The sequence below is a fragment of the Ptychodera flava genome, chromosome 13 (genome assembly GCF_041260155.1).
Source record: "Ptychodera flava strain L36383 chromosome 13, AS_Pfla_20210202, whole genome shotgun sequence".
Taxonomy (NCBI): Eukaryota; Metazoa; Hemichordata; class Enteropneusta; family Ptychoderidae; genus Ptychodera; species Ptychodera flava.
In genome coordinates this window covers 27,472,839-27,496,626 of record NC_091940.1, presented here as the reverse complement: position 1 = coordinate 27,496,626, position 23,788 = coordinate 27,472,839, and the positions used below count along the sequence as shown (strand labels likewise).

Genomic DNA, 23,788 nt, shown 5'->3' with positions numbered 1-23,788 from the left:
CAAGTGCACCAGCGGTTGAATTAACTAAGCTCTGGACAATTCAAGCTTGAAAACGTATTTCATTAGGTCTGTACACGCCTACAATCATTGTAAGTCCTTCAACTCTCAGAAGTTTTTTTCTGAAAACCCTTGAAAATCCGCCCGACATCGCAAAATAATCGTTCTTGCTGTTGTAAAACACAAAAAGTCGTAAAAATACAGTTTTGCGACATGTTCTCTCCGACGACACGGAGTGAACTCACTGTTTTGTATGTGTGCCGTAAAGTGGTATGCTCTTGACAGTGGTTGCCATTCTCTTTGTGCAAGTGCAGCACGAGTCGTATGACAGTCGATCGGCTTCACGCGATAGTGTAATTGCACCCTGTGCTTGGTAAATGGATGTAAACTTATTCGAAGCCATGGATCTCGGCAATGCTTACTGTTCAACGTAAATCAACACCCAGATGAAAAAGTACAAGTTTACATCGTAGTCGAAACGGGCTCAGTCGACCAAGGAGGCCACATATTGCAGCTACGTAGTGCGTGAGATGCAGACAGTTTCAAATTACGTGACCTTGGTTGTTAGGGATCGGCTCTCACTTACAGAAAACAAATCTGCACTGAAGAGTAACGAAAACGAAACTTGAATCTGCTCTCTTGACGAATACATTTATCAAAATAAAACTTTGAAAGACGGCTGTGCTCAGTGAGTAAACATGTAAACAGGTAAAAGGGTTGCAGATGTACATGTGTATGCATTGGCAGATAAACACTAGCAGAGCAGTTGTTTGTGATCTCAGCTTGATAATAAAGAGCAGCAGCCAGCCATGCACATTGTAAATCACACAATCTTATTACTCTTATGCAAAGATTTTAATTCGGATTAGGTTGTGGAAAAATTCCAAATTCAAAGATGTTTTATAGATGGCCAAATCTACAGAAAAAAACTAAAGTAGTCTCACATTTCTTCTGCGACATTTCAGATTTGGTAATAGTCCTTCATTTAAACAAGAATGTAGTTCATGTTTGAATCTGTTTTTTCCCTCTTTGAATTCACTTCATATGGCCAAACTCTTGCTTTCTGTTACAAATTACTAGTACAGTTATTAGAAATTTAGGGCAAGTAATTTTCCTCTCGGGCGAGTAAAAATGAAATTCACGTGTCCCACGGTTGTGAGTTTGAAAATTTTTTTTTGAGGCCTGCAGTATGGGTTGATTTTTTGTGACGTGTACTCACCATATTTTCAAGAATTTATAAATTAGAATGAGTATGTGGCAATGACAAATGTTGTATTATACCGATCACAAACTGCCACCAGATTTTTCATGATTGCCACCTGATTTTATATCCGGTGGCAAACTTTTGCCACAAGAAATAAAAAAGTATTTCTATCCCTGAAAGTCTACATCTACTTTGCACGTTTGAAATGAAAGCAATATAAGTCTGTCTATAAGCTGTTATAGTGGTGAATTCTCTAAGAAAGTGTTTTTGTGGGTCATTTATCAGGAATAGCTCGGTTACATAATCGGCTGGCAAATGTGCTCTCTCTGTAAGTTGCTATGTCCAGTGGAGTTCCACCTTTTTACCAAGTTTAATAAACATGTTATACTAACATACTGGTTTTCACTGTGATATGTTTATCATTTACATTATATAAAGTAAATGTTGTTTGTATTGATGTCTGTGAGTTGAATGCTGCTATGGTAAGACCACTTATGAACACGGAAGTAATTATAAAATAAAGTCCAGCCAGGTGACATATGGCCATACATGTCTACACAAACTTTTAAAAATATGTTGCACAAGACCAAATGATTGCCATTCATGCAGTAAACTGTGAATGTTTCAATGAATGACCTTACTTGGCAACAGTGCTAGTAAAGCAGGCAATATAGGACATTAAATCCCACTGGGTGGAAATGAAAAAATTAGGCCACTTCACTGTCTTGCTTCTGATCACAAATATCTTTTTGAATTTGTGTACTTTGAATAGAGTATAAATCTTTTTTATAGAAACTGAAAATATATGCCTTTGAATGAATACTGTCACAATTTGTACTGAGATTGTTATTACAAAATTAAGTGGAGATGTTATCTTATGTTTTTCATGATTAAGGATATGTAATTTGATTATCAACAGGACCTTTACAGTTTCAATAATCATGATAATCAGTACTCTGAGTAACACAAATTTGTGCATATAAATTTCAAGCATTACAAATGTAAAACACTGATTTGGTGCTAAATTTCTATTTGATGGATTCAAGGCAAAGGGAAATATCAACATGTAGGAGATAGTATACAACAACCGTCACGTAGTCTTAAAGGAGAGCTTCACAAAGGTTGAGTTTTAGCTAACATGTTTATGTCACCTGAGCTGTTGTTGTGGCACTTTCTGTCTGTCTGTCTGTCTGTTAACATGATATGTCAAGAAAGGCTGAACAGATTTCAACCAAATATGGTACAGAGGTTCAAATATCAAACGGCAACATTTGATTGGAGTTTGATGGGCGTGGCTTGCATATTTATGAAGTTATCACATTTTTAATTTTTCTGTTACATGGTCGTCTATGGGAAGAATGATGACCATAGGGTTATAAACTAAGATTTACTGCACCAAATATCATGAAACTTACCATATAAGCTTTTCTTAATAATGAGATAGTGTGATAAGTACCATATCAATTGAATGCTAATTTACATTTCATGAACTTTTGTAATCAGTAAGCATCACACTTGAAGTAACATTGTACAGATATTGATCTGAAAGACACCTGGCTGAAGAGTGATATATTTAGCAGTACCATGTTAATTAACAGCTTATATAACAAATATATATGTAATATATGTAACTTGCATGGGTTTTTAAATAGAAAACTGGCCAAAAATAGTGGTTGATATTCCATTCTAAGGTTTCATCAACTTCATTGGTTTGATCACAGTGTGTTTATTGGGACTGTGGTTTGATTCATGGGAAAAGCCAAGCTTGGCGCTTTCAACACATGTTACAGCAGGGACCATTTCCCAACGGGTATTGTATCGTTCGTTGCTCATTGACATTCATGTCGGATGATGCGTGTATGTGCATGAGTGAACAAACACTGTTATACCCATTGGATATGGTCATGTGATAAAAGCACCAAGCTTGGCACTTTTTCATATGAATCAAAATCCAAAAAGTTGAGGAAGCCCTAAAATGCAACTTCCGCAATTATTTTGGTCAGTTTTGTGAAAAATAGGGTGCATTATAAATGGCAAAAATTGTGTTTCTTGAATAAGCGATCTCATAGCTAGCACATCTGTAAAAATCAGCCTTGGTAAACTTCTCCTTTCAGAAATGTATAAATGCACTAATTGTGTTTTAAAAGCTGACTTGCGCTAAGGTTACTTCAATGATTTCCCACAGAGTTTTGAATAATTGATAATGCATTCCTATAAAGTTCAATACCATAATCCTCTGATGACCATGTTGGTGATATTGCCTGTGAAAGGAGTTCCAAGCATTCATCACTTAGTTGCAAGGAAGAACCACTCAATATTGGTCTGGATTGTTCTAAGTCTACAAAGTCATCAACATATCCTTCAACACCATAGTTGGCAATTTCAGTCTCAGATAGGTCTACCCCAATAGGATTTTGCAACTGACCTGCAACCCATAGACGAAGTGGGGATGAACCCACTGTCCTTATTCTGTGACAAATCCAGGCATTTCGCCAGAGTTCCAGTTTGTTATTGATCCTGTCCAGAAACACATAATGAAGGGCTGTAATGTGAACAGGATTTAATGGATCCAGCAGGAAATTGTCCTCCATAAAGTGAAATAACTGGTAGTATAAGGCAAGCACTCCTTCATATATATCACGCCATAACCTTTCAATTCTCTGGTTGTGAACGCTGCTACCTGTTATCATACTGCCACGATTGAGTCCTCGCGCCTGTAGCATGAAATCTGCAATTTCAACATTTTCCATGCCTTGGTCTGAGCGAACCCTGCTTGGAACACCATAGCATGTAACAGCTGACTTAAAGCATGCTAACAGGGTATCTGCTCGATTATTATCACTGCACTGTAGCATTACAGGAAGTCGACTGAACCCATCTATACCACCAATGATGATCATTCTCCAGCGTATCAGTTTGTGATTTGTATCAATATGCCAGAGGTGATTTGGACCTTTAACATTGTATATTCGACGCTGTAACCTACCACTTTTCCTTGCTTCAACCCCATCTCCATCTATGCGGCATACACTGTCCCTAAGTCTGGCCCTTTGCACTTTTATTCCACTCTTTTCCATGAGCAAGTGCTTCAGCATGTTTTGCCCACAATAGGGGAATTCTTTTGTTAGTTCCTCAACATGATCATCAAGTTCTGCATCTGAAATGTCACTAAACATCATTTTACTGAGACCATACTGTCCCATTCGACGGTAAATTGTTCTTTCTGACACCATGAGCATTGAGGCTATTTCTGAGATCTTGAAACCTTGGTCCAAATGAGTTTCCAGTATGTCCCTTCGTATGAGAAATTCAGGAGCACCACATGCACCATGCACTCGGGGAGGATTACGACAACCAAATGTTATGCATGCTGTACGCAAAGCCATTTGATCAGCAGGATTTTTCAAACCTAGCAAATCCATTTCATAGCTTGATAATTTACATACAATATCAGGCGTTATTTTCTCCTTTTCGAATGTCCTTGATAGCTGTCCAAGGTTCAGTTGATGCAGCACATTGGAAATACTTGTCAGTGACTCCATATTTGAAGACTGCAAATTTCCATTCAATATGGCAGACTGAACATGAAGCTATGCACTATGGGATATGTATAAGGCCTACTTCAATGTCAGTGAGGACCGTTTGTCATCACATTACGACACATCACCATCTGCTCATCACATTATGACATTTTCTAATCACATAATGCCATAACCTCATCACATAATGGCAAAACCTCATCACATAATCATGTGAACTCATAATAGAATGTTATACCCTTCTCACATAATGCTTTACCCACATCACATGATGACATGTCCTCATCACATAATGGCAAAACATCATCACATAATCATATGTCCTAATAACATAATGCTATACCCTTTTAACATAATGCTGTAACCTCATCACATAATGACATGTCCTCATCGCATAATGGCATAACCTCATCACATGATGGCATGTCCTCATCACATAATGCTAAAATCTCATCACATAATGACATATCCTCATCACATAATGCTGTAACCTCATTACATAATGTCGTAACCTCATCACATAATGCTATTGTCTCATCACATAATGACATAACCTCATCACATAATGACATATCCTCATCACATAATGCTATAACCTCATCACATAATGACATATCCTCATCACATAATGCTATAACCTCATCACATAATGTCATAACCTCATCACAAAATGCTATAACCTCATCACATAATGACATATCCTCATCACAGAATGCTATAACCTCATCACATAATGTCATAACCTCATCACAAAATGCTATAACCTCATCACATAATGACATATCATTATCACATAATGAGATATCCTCATCACATAATGCTATAACATCATCACATAATAACATGTCCTCATCACATAATGGCATAACCTCATCTCATAATGACATATCTGCATCATGTAATGTGTTATTGGGGTGACATATAGTTATCATACATTATAAGGCAGCTATGGCTTTCCATATATGAGCACTGTTTATATAGCTGACTTTGCTTGTGGTCTAATTTATGCAAGAATCGCTAAATACACTTTCTTGACAATAGCCTGGTTCAAATGACGTCAATTTTACCTGTTGGTCAATATGCGAATACCGCTGCCTGGCTCGGGTGCGAAGAGGCCCTCTGATAACCAGGCATCAAAAAGGAGTGAAATTTCGGCCTTCGCGCACATCTTTCCGAACGGACACAATATGCAATCCATGGACAGGTCCCCTAGCTGAGTTTTTGGAGGGAAAAAATAAAAACTTTGGAAATCATGTCATAGGCCCTTTAATACCCAAGGAAACAGGTATAATGGACGACAGTGGGACTCAAAAGTTTTGTGACCTATTAACAACCCGTTTCACTCTCAGAGTTGTATGCAAATTTTAAAAGTCGCCATGACAACCTGACAACAACATAACCTTTTCAGCACTGAGACATACTGTAGCAGGGCTAAAAATTGGCCATGGCCCTTCTGCCGGGAGGAGGCATAATTTCTGTGTCATTGTGATTGATACATTATTATCAAAATGCAACGAGAAGGCGTTTTTATTGGCCATCGTTTCCCGTGCCTGTCATTCAAGTACATCAGTTCAGATATTGAAACTGTGTTGCAAAGTTCCACCGCACGGCCGGTCGTCTTCGTAATTTCCAGAACACAGTCACATTATGTGCCCAGCTGGGTTTGACTGCGTTTATCTTCCTCGTCCCAAAGTGACGGACGGATCTTTCAACCTTTCAGCTTGGTGAAAAACGCATTTATTGATTCGCCAAAGGCATGTGGATTCGCTTATCTTTGCGCCAGTGCTACATGGACATAGGAAAAAGTTCGACTCACCCTAGCCCTCTCGATTGTTGAATACAACCACGGTCCATGATGAGAGTTCTCGAATCAAAAACTGTAGCCGTGCTCGAATACAAATGTCTTCTTATTAAATTACGTCATTCTTGATATACAAGAGTTAGCATTCCAAATCTGTCACCCTGTTTTTTTTCAAAGTTTGGAGAAGGGCGGCATTTCCATCTGAATGATTGAACGACGTGAAACGCAAAATTCCATCGCATATTATCCGGCAATATGTACACTGTACAGTAGAAATACTGTATACGCTCCAGGTACGTATAACTATAAGCTTATATACTCCATAAAATGGCCACAGGCGGCGTGAACTTTCTGAAAGTATTTCCTAAACGTCCTACTTGTTACCCTAGAGACTCACATGTGAAGTATTCTCTGCAGTAATTCCAGTTTATGTCAACATGCAAAGCTGAAGGACATGATTATAGCACGAGACGTAGTGTACAGACTACACATTCACGCGCATGTTCACTCAATTTCGCATGCTCATATTGGCAGAATACACTGGCAGAAGAGTGCGCACGCGTAAAGTTATATTTGTAGCACAGATCTCGCGGAAACTCATGTCTTTGCTCTATTTCCATTCCAAAACTTCCTTGATTGCTTACATTTAATGCACATGAACAAAATAAAACCAACAACGTCAGCATAGGGAGAGGGTTCATGGTTTTCGCCACAACTACAAATGCCACGCTAAAGATACGTTTACAAGGGCAATTACACTGGCATAGACTCTCCACAGTCGCTGTGCCTTGTTTTGTGCATGCCCACGACTGCCACGATGGGCCTGCATTCGAAGGCTACGCTGCAGCTGTGCAGCTCAGCAGCTAGCAGCTGTGAGCACGCGCTGCTAGACAAAGCGACTGTTAGTTTTTGCAAGTATATGAATATTCATAAGGGTAGTGATGTCAAAAGGAACACCTAACCGGGCGGAAAGAATATACGTACGACACCCCTACTGACAAAATTAAAATAAACAACAGCTCTTTCAGAACAGCTTCAATGAACTGTTAGGCCTATTAGATTTCTATATAATACTTATAGCCCCTAAACTTGTAATAATAATAATAATAATAATAATAATAATAATAATAATAATAATGTCATCATCATCATCATCATCATCATCAAGAAATTATCATTATTCATTTATTAATTAATTTATTTTTTTATTTATTATCTTCAGGAATATTTCTTTACTTCGTTTTCGCCCGTTTTCACGATTAATGTCAATTTCTTAGAAAATGGTAAAGAAACCTGCGATTGAACAAATGGAGATGGCAGAACAAGCCGAGATGGGAATAGGACCACAAAACTGCTCAATTGATGATAGGATTCAGTGTGTAGAAAATGAGGCAAATGAAGTAGGTGTTTTTGGTCACTTTGTCACCTGCAGTCACCCAAACTGACATATGACTCGTCATGGAGCTGAGTGGCCGCAGCCTGTCATGGACGACCTTTGGTTTAAATAATAACCCTGACCATGGCATAAGTTGGAAGTGTTTGATTACAAGCGTTATGTTCAAATATTTAAAGGTGTACAAGAAATACAAATCTACGAGGGTCTATCGTTGGGTGTGAATTACTGTCAGCGTCAGTTCAATATCCTGAGAACAAAAGTCATGATTAAAAACCCGCTTAGTAAATCTATGTATAACGATGATGATATTTGCTACTTGGCATTTATAGATGTGACGGCTTCCAACGGATCGTGAAACGATCGTTTAACGATCGTGTGGAAATTATACATTGAATTAGCAGGCTAACTTCAGTTCCAATTTATGGCTCATAAAATGCCCTACTACATACTGGTACAAGATCGCCTCCTTTACATAATATCTTATTCTGTAGAACACTCATGATCAGCAAATGTCGGAGAGAGAAATTCGTGAAGAAGAGAGCGTCGTGATATACGAGTGTGATGACGATGGCGAAGTTCAATACCCGAACAATTATTGCTCAAGGGTAAATCTCTCTCTCTCTCTCTCTCTCTCTCTCTCTCTCTCCATCTAGATATAGTATAATAACCAATACATAACATTAGTTAATCGAAAGATAAAATTTGACAAGTAGTATACCTGTTGTCCTTTGCTCAAATCGACGATGTGCAATTACATAATTATGTATATTGCCAAATATTGTCCAAGGTGTCTTCCGTTGAAGCAATGGATAAATAGTAACCTTTGCCTTCTACCTTCCTCCTAGGGGGTCAGACGAATCCAATCCAGTATGCACACATTTCTAGATGAGTACAACAGACCTCTGAAGATTGGACTAAATGTTACCCTGCTGGTTCTATACTCCGTTTATTTTAGCTGTGCTATGTACAATTCCTTCGAGAAAGCCCGCGCACTTTTGGCGATGACAGTTTTTGTCGTGGTGTGTTTTATATATGTGTACATCAGGGACAGATTTGGACACGCGGTCAATGCAGGGATCTGCCAACCGTTATCGACTTTCTTCGACAAACATTGGAACAGAGTCAAATGGTACGTCGACACGAAAGCATCATCATCATGCCTCTATATGACGATAGTGGTTCACAACCAAACACTGTAATTTGAGCCCTAACTAAACCACAACTTCTTGTAAACAAAATATTCCCATGAAAAAGGTATTGTACTTCATGGCTTTCCACTTTGAGACGATACTATATACAGCCTTGTGTACCTACTATAGCCACAAGATTTCGAAAATAAACCAGATTGTTCAGCATAGCGGAATGGTAACCTTGTTTCAAATTATATTGTAATACCTGATAAACATTTTTCTTCTAAGGGTAACAGCAATCGTGATTTTGATGTTGATTCTGGTATGGATTATTATCGACACGTCGAAGAACCCATCCAACATGATGTCGTTTGTCGGTCTAGTTGCTATCCTGATCTTCTCGTTCTTATTTTCCAAACACCCAGACAAGGTACTGCTTTCTTTGTATCGTTTTACCCGTACAATTTACGGTTTGATTTTGCCGACGTTTGAGTGAAGAGATAGCACAAGAAATAGGCTAATCCAAAAAGGAAGAGTATAAAGACCGAAGCGATGCATGGTCCAAGTAAAAAATCTGAAAACGAATTTAGAGTAAAAGTGAACATTTCAATGAATGCGGGCAGTCATACAAGCGTTGGTTATGAAACGGATGAAATGTTACCACTGATATCAAATGACCACTGAAATACCGTGCATTATCCGTTTATAATTTGGGACATTTTCACGGCTCAATTGGGGCCATGTTAGTCGCCATTACTATTCGATATATTGGATGTTTCCAAGCCCGAGGATTTATGTAATAATGGACAAATTTTAACAAATATTAAAATTTTGCAAAACACTACCTACAGCACAAACTTGAATTCATCAATCTTCTACACGAATAGTACGTAGTATTAGTGAAATAATTTGTATCACTTTAATAGTGACTTGTTAAAAAAAAATTCTAAGTACAACGCCAAGTATTACGTTCAATTTCAACGATTCAAAGGGGAGTAATGGACTCGACAAGCTCGGACCGTTTTATTAGCTACCTAAGTGTACAAATATATAGAGACGACAACGCCAGTATCATTCACGCACATAGTATATCAAAATTGTTACAATGTAGCTTTATCCAAACAGCGAGTTACCGTCAAAGCTCGGTAATTAAAGGTGTACAGTCACCTGTAATCCAAATATGCCCATATATGGTCAAATGAGCGTTCCTTGGTATTCAAAATGCCCATGTGAGGGCGCTGTTTCAAAAAGCGTCCACCCGCCTAAAATCTGTGATTGGTTAGATTTTCTCGTTCCATGGTAACTGTGGTAAAATTGGAACAGGTGACAGTATACCTTTAATCTACACTTGTGACTTTCAACCGCTCTGCCCCCTGCAGCTACATGCCACACTCTCCATAGACATTTCTTTGGGTTGTTGTCATTACAATGACTGTATAGTTTACAATTTCTTTCTCAAGATTCGTTGGCGACCTGTCATCTGGGGGCTGGTTCTTCAGGTGATCTTGGCCTTGGTCATTCTACGCACATGGTGGGGATTTTCAGCATTTAGATTCCTTGGCGAGCAAATGAGTGCGTTCGTTGATTACACCGAAGCAGGCTCAAGATTTGTGTTCGGAGAGTTGTGGTACCACCATGCTTTCGCCTTTAAAGTAAGTTCAGGTAGTTTAATCGCCTCGAAATTTAAAGACTTAAACTTTGACCCAAATTGTCTGACAGAAATTTTAAACCTTGATTTCCTCCCTATAACTGTATAAAATAACCGGGCTTCAAGGTGCTAAATTTGGTACTCGGGTAACAGCTGAATGCCCAATATTTACCGACATATGGAATTCAATGACGGCCGTCCCTTTTTAAACTCTACAGGGAAAAACAATGTTCGATTTTCAAAAGGATAAGGCGATGAAAACTTTATTTACTCCATGACCTTCAAAATGAGCCCCCCCCCCCAATGGTAGACCAAGTGGTAGATTCATTAGTTTCACTTGAACCCCCTCCCAACCCCTCCACCCATTGATTTAAAAAGAGTGGCACGGGCGTCAGAAAATGATCGCCGTAGGATCTGATCCAAGGCTGTTCTGTCGGACTCGGATTTTGGTGTCGTAATGGTGATGTATGAATCTAATTTTAAAAATCCTGTCCTGAGGCCTACAACACCTGCTTGGATAAGACCAACAACTTTGGACATTTCATATAACGCGTGCATATATGGATGATGCATCTTATTACAGTGACGATTGTTTGTAGGATATGTATACCGTAACTTCGATTTCCGAATACTATCCCTCTGAAACAGATTCTATTCCGAGTGTACACAAATGACTTGGACATGAATTTCAAGCAATTACGTTACCAGTTGCTATCAGACTTTAGGGCAAGACATATTTGAACATTCAATTTGATGTGCAATGTAAAGGGACCAAAATTGTAATGGGTCATATCTGGCGTCGTAAATCGAAAGGAATCAATTCAAGGCGACGTAATCTGGTCCAATCTGAGACGAAATGTGATTCTAAAATAACAACTTGCAGATGCTATAGAGCATCCTCTGTGGAAAAAAAGGATACAGGGTCAAAGTCATTGATATGGCCTGTTACATGTCTGATAGCACCAACATATTTCAAGGTCGGGTTAAGAGCTATCTGAAATGCAAGTTATCCAACAACTGGAGTTATGTATTGCAAAAGATTGACTATATCACCAATATCTGCCAGATTCAATCAAAAATATTCTCCGCTTTACATGGGTACACAATCCTTACGGGTATGAATATTATTAAAAGTGATGTATTCATTTTCAGATTCTTCCGTTGGTATTGTTTTTTGGATCAATCATCGCGGTACTTTATCACATTGGTCTTATTCAGATAATTATTGCTAAGTTGGCCTGGCTTTTGCAGTTTACAATGCACACCTCGGCAAGCGAGTCTCTTGCCACAGCATGTGCGATCTTTCTCAGTAATGTAAGTGTACAAAGGTGACTACCAATTATATTTCGTTATGTTGCATTGACGTGTTGAAAATCACACAGTAACTCGATGTATGTAAGGTAAAATCAAAAGTAAGCTTGTTATACCTTAGTAAATGTGACGAGTTGATTTCCCTTTATATACATCAGGGCTTTCACTAACAGGCTGAAAACATTTATCAGGTGGCTACTAGTTAAGGCAGCGACCAAAGGTCGCTGCGGCCGATGACTGAAGGTCATCGGCAGATGGGGGGGGGGAGAGCTCGAGAGGGGAGATGTGTCCCCCTCTCAAATGGGCGTTTTAGGGGGTCTCCCCTTAGAAAATTTTGAGATTTTATGGCTTTTTACAGCTATTTTGTGGCTTTCCAGATTTTTTCTATGCATTTTAGGAGCAATTTATTCAGCATTTTATCAAGTTTGATAGATATTTTTGTTCAAAATCATTAAAACACAAACAGTGAAACAAAAATCCAAGGAGAGCAAGTACCAAAAAGCGACTGAGGAAGAGACCGCACGCTGGTTTCGAAACGTAGCGTCAAAGGATCACGCTGTCATTTGACAGCCGGGTTACGGCTACGTCGCACTATGGCTCACATAGACATATCAAGACCCACACACACACACACACAAACCCAATCATAAACACAGAGAACGACACAAACAGTATTGGCGATGTGATAAAAATAATATGAATCGGACAGTAAAAACTATCTCATGTGATCAGTATAGTATACAACAACATAGGAGTAAGGTAAAAAAAAAATATTGTTTCTGGTCACTGACATGTAGCAAAATGATGCGGCGACGCGTTTTTTTTTTTCAATTTTTTTTCAATTTTTGATGGAATTTGATACATTTTCCCCTTTTTTCCATAGGGGCAAATGAAAAACACGAAAAAAAAGTTGACGCGCACTGTTTGAAATGATGCGCGAGATGACCAGAAACAAATTATTTTTTGTGGCCTAAAACTTGTTGAAACAAACTTAGAGTCGAGACACTGAGGCCACGCTTGAAAGTGGAGACTGTACAGTCACAGTCACCATGAGTACGGCATGAAACAAATTAGAAACGTGAAAAAAGTCCAACATTTTTTCAACCTCGTATTGAACGTTAAAATATTAGTATTTTATGACTTATTCGACTCATCATTCAAGATAAAATGTCGTTTAGCAAATTAGCTTTACCCTTGGTGACTGATCGTTTCTCTCGCTGCTCGATCGCCAGAAATGACTACATACGTTCTCCACCATATACTAGCCTTATGGCATTATACGGTTTCATTCAGTTGACTTCGTAAATCCGAGATCGTAACTACGTAAAGGTCCGTATTCCATTGTAAATCCTTATCGTGGCATAAATTCCTCACTTTCAAAAAATTTGAAAAATTTCCTCTCTTCTTTCCTCCCGACCCCCCCCCACCCCATAAGTCAAACAGAGTAGTCGCAAGTCGCTTGAAACATGTGAAAAGTATAAGGTGAACCTGTAGTAAACAATAGACGAATCACAGGATCCGACATTTGACGATACTGGACATAAACCAATCAGATGACGCGACGCATCAATGTCAATCGACTTGATTGGACAATAAGATCATAGCATTATCTGATGAGTGAAGTTTTCGTATGCGGAACTAAGTTACCGAGGCAAGTTCGCGTTATAGATTCGCCCTTAATTGAAGCGTAAATCACATTTTCACATGTAACTTTTTATAATTCTGTGTAAAAGACGATCATAAAGGGTGAAAGAAAGGAACGATGTTTGAAACAAACTTAGATTTCAACCGGCGATCGTTCCGTTTTCAATGTAAATGCCGATAGTAAAGGTGAAAGAAGGGATATCGATATATGTTTCAACCGGCGAATCCCCGCTGTCAGGCGGCGAAAAATCGCCGCCTGACGGCTGTTAATGAAAGCCCTGATACATTAACCTGAAAGACGCTGAGCCGTGTTTGGGGGCTTATATGTATCTCGACCTCTGGAATTGGGGGTCAGCCACTTTTTGATATTGGCAAAAATCATCCATCCCACCCCGACCCCGATCCCCGATCCCCCCCGGAGAGAAAGCTGCAGACCAGTCTTTAACACCGCTGTGACGGGATCGGAGGGCTCTTGAGCACCCGCACACGACAGCAACTTTCAGTCCACCTGACTATGTGAGTATCCTTGCATGTATCACTGATTTCATCGACAATTTTGATGTTGATATATAATTTTGATTATGTAATTTCTTATTCATAGTCTGAAACTCAGCTCATGATTGGTCCTTACATTTCGGTCATGTCGGTGTCCGAACTGCATGCCGTCGCTACGGCTGGATACACAACTGTTTCGGGAAGTATACTCGGAGCCGGCGTCTCCCTCGGTATCAATGCGTCCTACATGATCACAGCCTCTGTAATGTCAGCACCGGCAGCTTTGGCAGTCTCTAAGATTTTTTATCCGGAAGTTGAAAAATCCCCGTCTTCGACAACATCCAACACAGCGAAAATAAGTTTGCCGTAAGTACGTCGATACGTTTGTATTTCTGACGGCTGTTTAATTCCGTTTGGGTTTCGCATCGAAGCAGGTCAAATACCATTACGAAAGATCGATAGGTAACAAAACGGCGTTGTACGTGTAATTGCAGCCTTGGAATTAAAGTAGCACTTCCACTTGGTAACATTTTTAAAACACATTGTTTTAATGCCAACGGTCGATATTTAACGTGGCGACTGCACGCGGATCGCGAGATATCGATAAAATCATGTCTTCAAAAAAGTAAAAGTTTGAATTCCGGTGGCCCACCTGAATTCAGCTTCCGAACATCGAACGTTCGGCACTGGGGCCATTGTCAACTAAGCTATGGAGTACAAGTCTACGCTGACGCTGCTGTACGCCACTGTACCACTCGCGTCGGTGATGGATCGGGGCATGGGTCATGCCCCGTGGGAGAAAGCTGAGTATTACTGATTTGGCGAATAAACAAAAAGCAACTCTTGCTGATTTCACCAGAATTCGCATAGGTGACTAGCACGGTTACGTGCGGTTGTGATACACAGCGGCCGCCGCGTGGTATGCATAGACGCATACCACGCGCGCGGTGAACCACACGTACTGTGTGGCAGACGACAAAATGTAGTCATGGGAGGGGGGGGCGGCTAATATTTAACACGTAAAAACTGATGTTTTTCTGTGGTATTGGTTAAAAATATAATACAACTGATTTAGAATAATAAAAACGACAAAAACTATGCAGAATTTTTAAAAACTTGCCTGAGGTAAAGGCATAATGCTGTATATAGAGTCTTTGCAGTGGGAAGTAAATTAATTGCGTCGTTCGAACTTATTATAGACTCCCTAGAATATCGTCAATCAACAAACCTTAAATTTCGGGTCAAAATCAGAAATGACCGTAAAACTTCGGGATGTGAAAAATACGCTCGGAAAATGACATGTTTTTATCGATATCTCGCGTTCCGCGCGCAGTCGCTACGTCAAATATCGACAATTGGCATTAAAAAAGTGTTTCAAAAATGTTACAAAGTGGGAGTGCTTCGAATTTTGGGCATTATTTTCATTATTTTATATTCAAACCAAAGTTGGTTCGTGTAAATGTGCTAACTGAGGGACTTATATAGAAGTATCACTGCTCGCTGATTTGGACCATGCTTAGTACACGTTTTAACATAAAGAATAAACGGGTGCCGCACTCAAAAAATGGCGCCCCACGGAAAAGTACAAAAAAGTATTTCCTGCACATACACTGCTTGATCATACCAGAAACAAGCATGACGCCATTTCCTTGAATGCACAACACGTACATGTTGTAATCTTTATTTTCTCTGTCAGATGATTAGTATTTGAAAATGACGGGAACCTAAAATTGTGTCAAAACGTTTGAATTTACATGCCACTTAAGACACTTATGACAGTTTATCCGTCATTAATGGGTCTTATTCAAAGAAATCTCTTGGAAAACCGAGAATATTTTGCGCTTGGTTTATTACACATTTGCAGCTTTTGGGCCTTTAAAGTAAGATATTTTAGGCAAGCCATGGAAATGTAGCAAGGAATTCTAATTTTGAAATAAATTATGTCGGTATTCTAATGAAAGAACTCTTGCACGTAAAACTGATTCTTAAGTGACACCGCTATGTTAGAAAATATAAACTCGCCAAAAATCATTTACGCATCCTGGTTCCACATTGAAAATGTTTTCAAAACATAAAATGATTTACAATGAAGATTGATTGTCGGAAAACAAAATTCATGCACATACGCATCTCGACAATTAATGAGAAATATTAATAAAACACATTGATAAGAGAATAAAGTATGACGTCAAGAGAACAGAAATTATCAGTCGCAAAGAATCGATGGCTTATTCGAAATGAAGAACAAAATATAAAACATCCTGTGAAATATCTATTCTGCAAGGTAGCCTATTATTGTCCTGTCACTAATTTAAAGTGGACTTTATGATTGTCGATTGACCAAAAGTCTTCAGAAATATTTTTAAGTAATGGGGTCTCATTGGTGACATTGGAATTTTGCATTTAGTTCAGTACTTCGTATGACAATACTTGAGATTGGCTGTCATCTATGCAATTCAACATACGGTAGATGAGCATGTTATACCACCTTTTTGTCTGTATAGCCATAGGCAGTCTTCCCTTCCTACTGTGTATGGTATGTAATCTGCCTTTTTTTTCTTTAACCTTTCAGAAAATATAGTAACGTTATCGATGCAACAGTAGGAGGGGCTATGGCCGCCGTGCCTGTAGCTGTCTATATGGGTGGTACATTTCTCGTAGTGTTGGCGCTTTTGGATTTTATGAATGCATTCCTGTCGTGGACGGGTGGAATGGTTGGATATCCCGCACTAAGCTTCGAAGTGAGCCCTTGTAACTGTCATTCTTTACCGTAAGAAATGATCTGCAGAGTAGAGGGCAAGCTGAGAGGAGAGAGAGGGGGGGGTGGGGGAGAAAGATGAGTAAGGGAGCCTTCAGTAATTACAGGGGGGTGGGCCGGGGGAATTACGTGCACACCTGTACCATAAAATGTGACCCTCCCCATATCCTCCTGTCTAAAATGTGACCCTCCCCCTTGTCCGACATTCTAAAACTTGACCCTCCCCCCAACCGCTGCGGTATTCTCCCCAGGAATAACTAAAACAGTATCAGCTAATTTACCTAACGATTGGTTTAATTGTTATGTCAGGGACAAATTACAAAGGGGAGGGCTGGTGTTTTTGGAGGGACAGTCGCAATTTATCCCGCAAGAATTTTTGAAGAGATATGGTATGTCATGCATATGAGGGAGGGTCACCATATTTTGTGCAACTATAAGAAGGCAAGATGTGGCTGATTTAGTGCTTCATCCAAAAGTATCAAATCATAATACATGGGAGTCTATCAGGCAAATTATTGACAAATGATTTACCCCCACAAAACATGCTATATCTGTATGTTATATATGTTTGATAATTTATTTAAATGTACTTTGCTTGAATAGGGAAGTAAAATGTGCATTTGTGTGCAAGAAATTGATTTCTGAATTTCATCTAAAAAGTTGGTTCACTATTCATGGTGTCTATGATGAAATTATGAATAGTTTTTTCCAATAGAAAAATAGGTAAATTTTTGCATTTGTGTACTCTTAATTATTGATGTTAATGTTCTTGATTCGACTTGAGTGGTTACAAGTCTATGGTTGTGCAAGACATTTGACTTTGGAATTTCACTGAAATGTCACTGCACTATGCATTGCGGTCTATGATGAAACTATGAATAATTTTCTTTCAGTACAAAATTAGATAAATCTGTACACTTGGAATTTCATTGAAATGTCAATTCACTATGCATTGCGGTCTATGTGAAACTATTAATAATTTTTTTTTTCAGTACAAAAATTAAAATCTGTGCATTTATGTATGCTTGATTATTTAGGTTATTGTTCTTGATTAGATTAGAGTGGTTACAAGTCCATGGTTGTGTAAGAAATTTGATTTTGGAATTTTACCGAAATGTCAATTCACTATGCATGGCGGTCTATAATGTATTCGAATTTTGTTGGTGATTTCCAATTCAGGAAATATCACATGGACAATCAAAGTTTTGGCCATAAAATCAGCTTCTGTCAAAAGTGACCCTCCCCAAAGATAGGTTTATAAAAAGTGACCCTCCCCTTGAAGTGTTTTCTAAAAAGTGACCCGCCTGTAATTACTGAAGGCTCCCTAACAACAAACCAGTTAATGCCAGATATGGGGCAATATTCATTTATGCAAATGAGATTTTGGGTAGCGAAGGGTAGCGGAGGTAGCGGACCATAATTTCAAAGTTTCATGTATTTTTATCTACTTAGCAAACTTGCAAACCACAGAACACATGTATTTATCTACAGCTCAAACAAATGAAGTTTTGTAGTCACGCAAATCTCCAACACAAAGTAAAGGAAAAAAGTTGCTTAATAACTTTAATATTTTTATGTGCTGTAAATTTCACTCACTAATATTAATACCGTAAGGGGCTGTGGATGTTATTTAAAACACGCTCACGGTAAACGCAGTTACTCCGTTTAGGGGCCCGGGCGTAGAGGTGGCTGTATTTCGATTACCACGCACAAAAATCGTACTACATGTTATTATATCACAATATACTGCTACTGTTATGTATAGCAATATGTATCGTATACTGTGACAGTTATGTATCGCAAAATATCGAGCTATATTATTTGGCGCAGGCCAGTGCACCTTACACCAGCATTCTTCATGTGATTTATTGCATGTGTAAAATAAAGTAACAATCATTTTGGATAAACTGTTTCAATTCATTTCATTCTATCGGTAGCGTCATCGTCGAGTTGGCAGAATTTGTGCCTGAAAAGGAAAGAGTTGCAGGTATTATCGTATTCGTCAGATTACAAAGATTCATTGCTGTGTTACCGCATTGTTACAATTTGTTGCAATTTTATAGCGACGTAATTACCGATTTTAGGTATGCTGATTTAAAATCAGGCTTGGTTGGATTTTCGCACGACCAAACTTTCGTTTAGGGGTGAGGAAAACCTGTTAACGCAATTAGTTGCATTTACCGCGTGCGCATGTTTTAATTTTCCACGGCCCTCCTCAGTCTGGAGAGGATTAGTAATGTGGATACTTTTGTGTATTGATCAGTGCCAGCTGTATCCAACGCGTTACAATGTAGTCTTCACTGACATCAACACTACTATTTTTTGAATGTGTATTGAAGGTTGCAGAATGATTTTCAATAAACTTCGATCCATTAGTCTAAGACACTTCCTTCTGACTAAAAAGCAATTCTGCACTTTTTTTGACGCCAAACCCTTTCTTGGTCGACAGATTATCTGTGCATGGGGGTTCATGCCGATCGCTTACTTGATGGGTGTTGACTGGGAAGATTGTTTCGTAGTTGGTGAGCTTATCGGTATGAAAATTGTAACAAGTGTTCTTGTGTCGTACAAGAAGCTCGCTGTCATTTTAAACAATCGTAAACTGGGATTAGAACCAACGATATCGGTGAGTATTGTATGGTGTCTTCCCGGGTTGTCTTCAATAGAACATGGTTTTGCTTTTCTTCTGCACCTGTGATCAGAAGTAAACTTACATGCAAGTTCAAATACAAGATATTAAAAGGAGAAACATTTTCACAACACAAAGAAGTTACTGTGTGTTCTAAGGAAACATCTAGCATGCAAAAATCCTCATAAAAAGGCACGTAAACTTTGTCGTCCTTCATTGCAGCCTCGCTCTGAAGTGATCGTCACGTACGCCCTCAGCGGATTTTCCCATATTGCTGGTATTGGTATGACTATGGCAGCAATGATCGCCATAGCACCCGAGCGATCAAAGGACATTTCTGCTGTGGTTGTGAGAGCTATGATTGCAGGGAACGCTGCTAATTTCTTGACAGCTTCTATCGCAGGTACGTATTATGAGGTTATTACGAAAATACCGCAAAGGATGCACGAGGAAATATTCGCGCAGCGTATTGCGGAGGGCGATGCGCAGCGCCAATGTCCGAATAGACGTATACCATTTAGGACATAAATTTGTGTCCTAAACTCCAGCGTCGCTCAAGTTGATTGGTAGGTCTTATGTCCCTATGTCCCATCTGCGTCCATTTATTGGCCGCCTTTATGTCCTCAAGTCTCATTAATATTTACTGTTCCGAATGCAACTCATTCATTGGCCGCCATATGTTCTTGTCCCTGCCTCACTTTCGAGTGTTCCTTGTCTCGTTCTGCCATTTGCTCATTACTGTAATAAACATGTATCTGCGCGCTTAGCAAAGCAGTCCCAGACTCTAGGTGTTTCATTCATTACTTTCGAACAATGACTGACAGTAACCTTTGTGAAGCCGCCAATTATGATTGATTCAAACACAACGTATCGCCATGACAATCTTAGGTCAACTATAGTACCTCTTTACGATTGCTAAATGGTCATATAATCCACCCCCCGGTCTTTGATTGTCTCTGTGGTTACCGCAGCTCCTCTACCAAAAGCATAGTCAACATTCGCCAGAAAATTAAAAAAGAATTCCTCCGTTGAAGGTATCGTGTTCTTTTTCGAAGTCTCAAGTTTATTTGGGAAATGCGCGGCATCTAGCAGGGTTGTTTCTGATTGCCTGGAATTTTGTCAAAGTAACTTCAAACAGGTGCACAACAGGCGCATGAATTGCCCTTCACAGCTAATGTCTTGTAATCTGTGTTTCGCATCGAACGGATCACAAGCAGATTTACCTTGCTCATTTCGATGATATATGTACACCAATATTGGATCTGTAGACGATTGCGAAAATAATCATCAACAGACGTAAATGTCCGAACAAACTAATGAGCTAGTCTAATTGAAGATGGTGACTACGTTATACAATCGTGTACAGCGATCACCTGGAATCAATAATGCAGTCCTTTATTATCAATTTGGAATTAAAGTGACATGAGCTGTAACTTTTGACTATTTTTTCAGTATTTTAGTTCTGTAAATCTACTATAGTTTCTCATCCTAATACTTGTGCTATGCTAATTAAAGTGTCCATTACTCTCAGACTTCTTGTCAACACACCCAGTACATGTGTAATGACCATTGTTATTGTTGATAAATGAATTCTAGTCCAGACTTGAATTCAACAATAACGCCTGATTATATCCATTTAGACTGCATCGACAAGGTATGCATTTGGTATTTATTTCATCATGGCCCAGGGGTGAACACCAGAAACTGGAGTCAAAACAGAGATAAATACTGAAAAAAGCTAAATGGGACAGCTAATGGAGCTTTAACACACAATCCGATGGCAAGCATTTTGTTGTACAAATGAATTTGTAGCTGAAGAGTGTAACTCCAAAGTTGTTCATTTAGTAAGAAGCAGGATATTTTTACTGAAAGAAATATTTACATCTAATAAGACCAATATTTCCACGAGTCACATGACCACGTGTCAGGGGAATGCAGACAACTTTTATGCCAGAGCTTCCAGACAATGAGATTAAGTGCAGGGCAGGTGCAAAGACAAATTTGTCTTCACAAACGTTGCGACTACGTTCTCAGTTGTCTGGTAATGATTGGCTAGGCTCGCAGATGCGTTACAGTAATGAGCACATGGCAGAACGAGACAAGGAACACTCGAAAGTGAGGCAGGGACAAGAACATATGGCGGCCAATGAATGAGTTGCATTCGGAACAGTAAATATTAATGAGACTTGAGGACATAAAGGCAGCCAATGAATGAACGCAGATGGGACATAGGGACATAAGACCTACCAATAGACGTGAGCGACGCTGGAGTTTAGGACACAAATTTATGTCCTAAATGGTATACGTCTAGTAGTCCTGTTTCATAAGTCAGGTCCATGACATAAGTACCAACATCAGTGATTGGTTCATTCGGTTATTTAAGGTCCATTTGCGTTACGCTGATTGGTGGAACCTCACGCGTTAGGTCTCATTACTATCACTTTACAGCTCCCTGATTGGTTAATGTGTAGGTCCGGTCTTCCAGTGTTCACTGCCATTATGCACTGTCCCACGTGCTTCCTGGCTACCGCTGAAGTAATACGTTATTCGTGATGTTCACGGATCGGCCGAAAGTTACAACGAAAAATACCCGACAAACCTTCATGCGTTAAATTTCCATGTTTTTACTTATCCCTGTCCCTTTATGCATTAAGTAGACTCGGTTCAAGTCTGTGATTTGTTAATGTTTGAGTTGAGTGAACGCAACGATATGTATTTTGCTTTCATGTGAAACGCGCGCGTGAGTGGAGTGGACGCTATACACAGGGGAGTTTCACCCGGAGGTGAATCCGGCAGAAACTAACTCACTATACTGCGCAGACTCAAAGGTAACCCATTCAATCACTGGGAAAAACATGGCCTGGGCTACCAAATTCCGAATAGTTTTGTACGAAATTGGAGAGACACAAGAGAAACTATTATAAATGATTTTATTTTTTTTTAATTCATCGACTTGAACCAAATCTAGCATTACAGGCATGTTGGCTCTTTGTTTTCCAATTGTTGGTAACGTACAAAGTTCACACTTTTCATTTTCATTTTGATTTGACGGGGGCATTGTTCGCATCGACAACAGTGAGGCCTGTGAATGACAAGAGGAAACAATAGAGCTTCAAGGCATTACGTAACAAAAATTACCTAACGGTTTCAGGCGTGATCAGTAGCTCATTTCAACCAACTCGTGCACAGGGAAAGGGACAAAATTTCTCCTGACAATATTTAATTCATGTATAATTCACAGTATCACATAAAATGCCATGAATACCGAAGGAACTCTCGAACAAGGTCAAATCTAACTAGATATTTTGACAAATACTCGGCATGAGTACCTTTCTTCATATACTGGGATCGAGCTCCGACCACGTGCAGGCATCATCCAAAAGTACATGGGACATTGCATAATGAGGGAGCGAACACTGGAGGACCGGAACTATACATTAACCAATCAGGAAGGTGTAAATTGAATAATACATAATAATGAGACCTAACACATGAGGTCCTTCCAATGAATGCTCCGAAAGTGGACCTTAGAGAAGCGGATTAACCAATCACAGCATGCAGTACATGTGTGTAGGACGTGTAATGTAGGTCATTTTGAAACAGGACTATTGCATCCTTTGCGGTGTTTTCGTAATAACCTTATTATTATACATCTTACATTCCTGACAGGGGCATCAAATTGTCATAGAATTCCGATGTGGCCGTTTTCGTGCAATGTCAACAATTTTTCTTTTGTTTTATAGTAAGTACTAGTGTGGAGCGGACGCGCTTCTGAAAGTTCTAGATAGAGTATGTGCACAACACACGTACGTACAGAGCACGCGAGAAACCTGTTCTGGCACTCGTCCAATGAGTCCCTTGAAACCTGCATACATGCAGCCGCAGGGGATGGGGTGCCTGGAAACCGTTACGGAATGGGCGTTCCGTACAGCTTTTTCAGGGCCGCGGTCTATTTTTAGCCCTGCTACAGTATGTCTCGGTGCTGAAAAGGCCGTGTTGTTGTCATGACGACTATCAAAATATGTATACAACTCTGAGAATGGAATGGGTTGTCAGTAAGTCACCAAACTTTTGAGTATCACTCTCTTCCATTATATCTGTTTCCTTGAGTATTAAAGGTATGCATGTAGTCCACTCAAATGACTAGAAAATGCACTTCATGGACAGAATCTTGAAAAATAGCCTTTTCTTGTCTGGGTAACGAAAAAAGATACCCCTGAACTAAAATATGCATGG

General features: G+C 39.3%; 2 protein-coding genes across 2 annotated transcripts in view; one reads left to right on the top strand and one right to left on the bottom strand.

Annotated features, from left to right (window-relative positions):
• The window catches only part of LOC139148731 (solute carrier family 28 member 3-like), a 47,147-nt gene that overhangs the window by 20,967 nt on the left and 2,392 nt on the right, over nt 1-23,788 (top strand). Inside the window, exons 2-11 of the mRNA XM_070720203.1 lie at nt 7,819-7,941; nt 8,429-8,542; nt 8,783-9,066; nt 9,356-9,497; nt 10,528-10,719; nt 11,868-12,029; nt 14,272-14,531; nt 16,738-16,906; nt 19,373-19,549; nt 19,775-19,955. Coding sequence (XP_070576304.1) covers nt 7,822-7,941; nt 8,429-8,542; nt 8,783-9,066; nt 9,356-9,497; nt 10,528-10,719; nt 11,868-12,029; nt 14,272-14,531; nt 16,738-16,906; nt 19,373-19,549; nt 19,775-19,955 — 1,801 coding nt within the window. The 5' untranslated portion in view covers nt 7,819-7,821. The remainder of the gene's footprint in view (nt 1-7,818; nt 7,942-8,428; nt 8,543-8,782; nt 9,067-9,355; nt 9,498-10,527; nt 10,720-11,867; nt 12,030-14,271; nt 14,532-16,737; nt 16,907-19,372; nt 19,550-19,774; nt 19,956-23,788) is intronic.
• On the bottom strand, nt 5,088-5,606 carry LOC139148541 (putative golgin subfamily A member 6-like protein 19). The gene has a single exon (XM_070720029.1). The coding sequence runs from the start codon at nt 5,604-5,606 to the stop codon at nt 5,088-5,090; it is 519 nt and encodes a 172-aa protein (XP_070576130.1).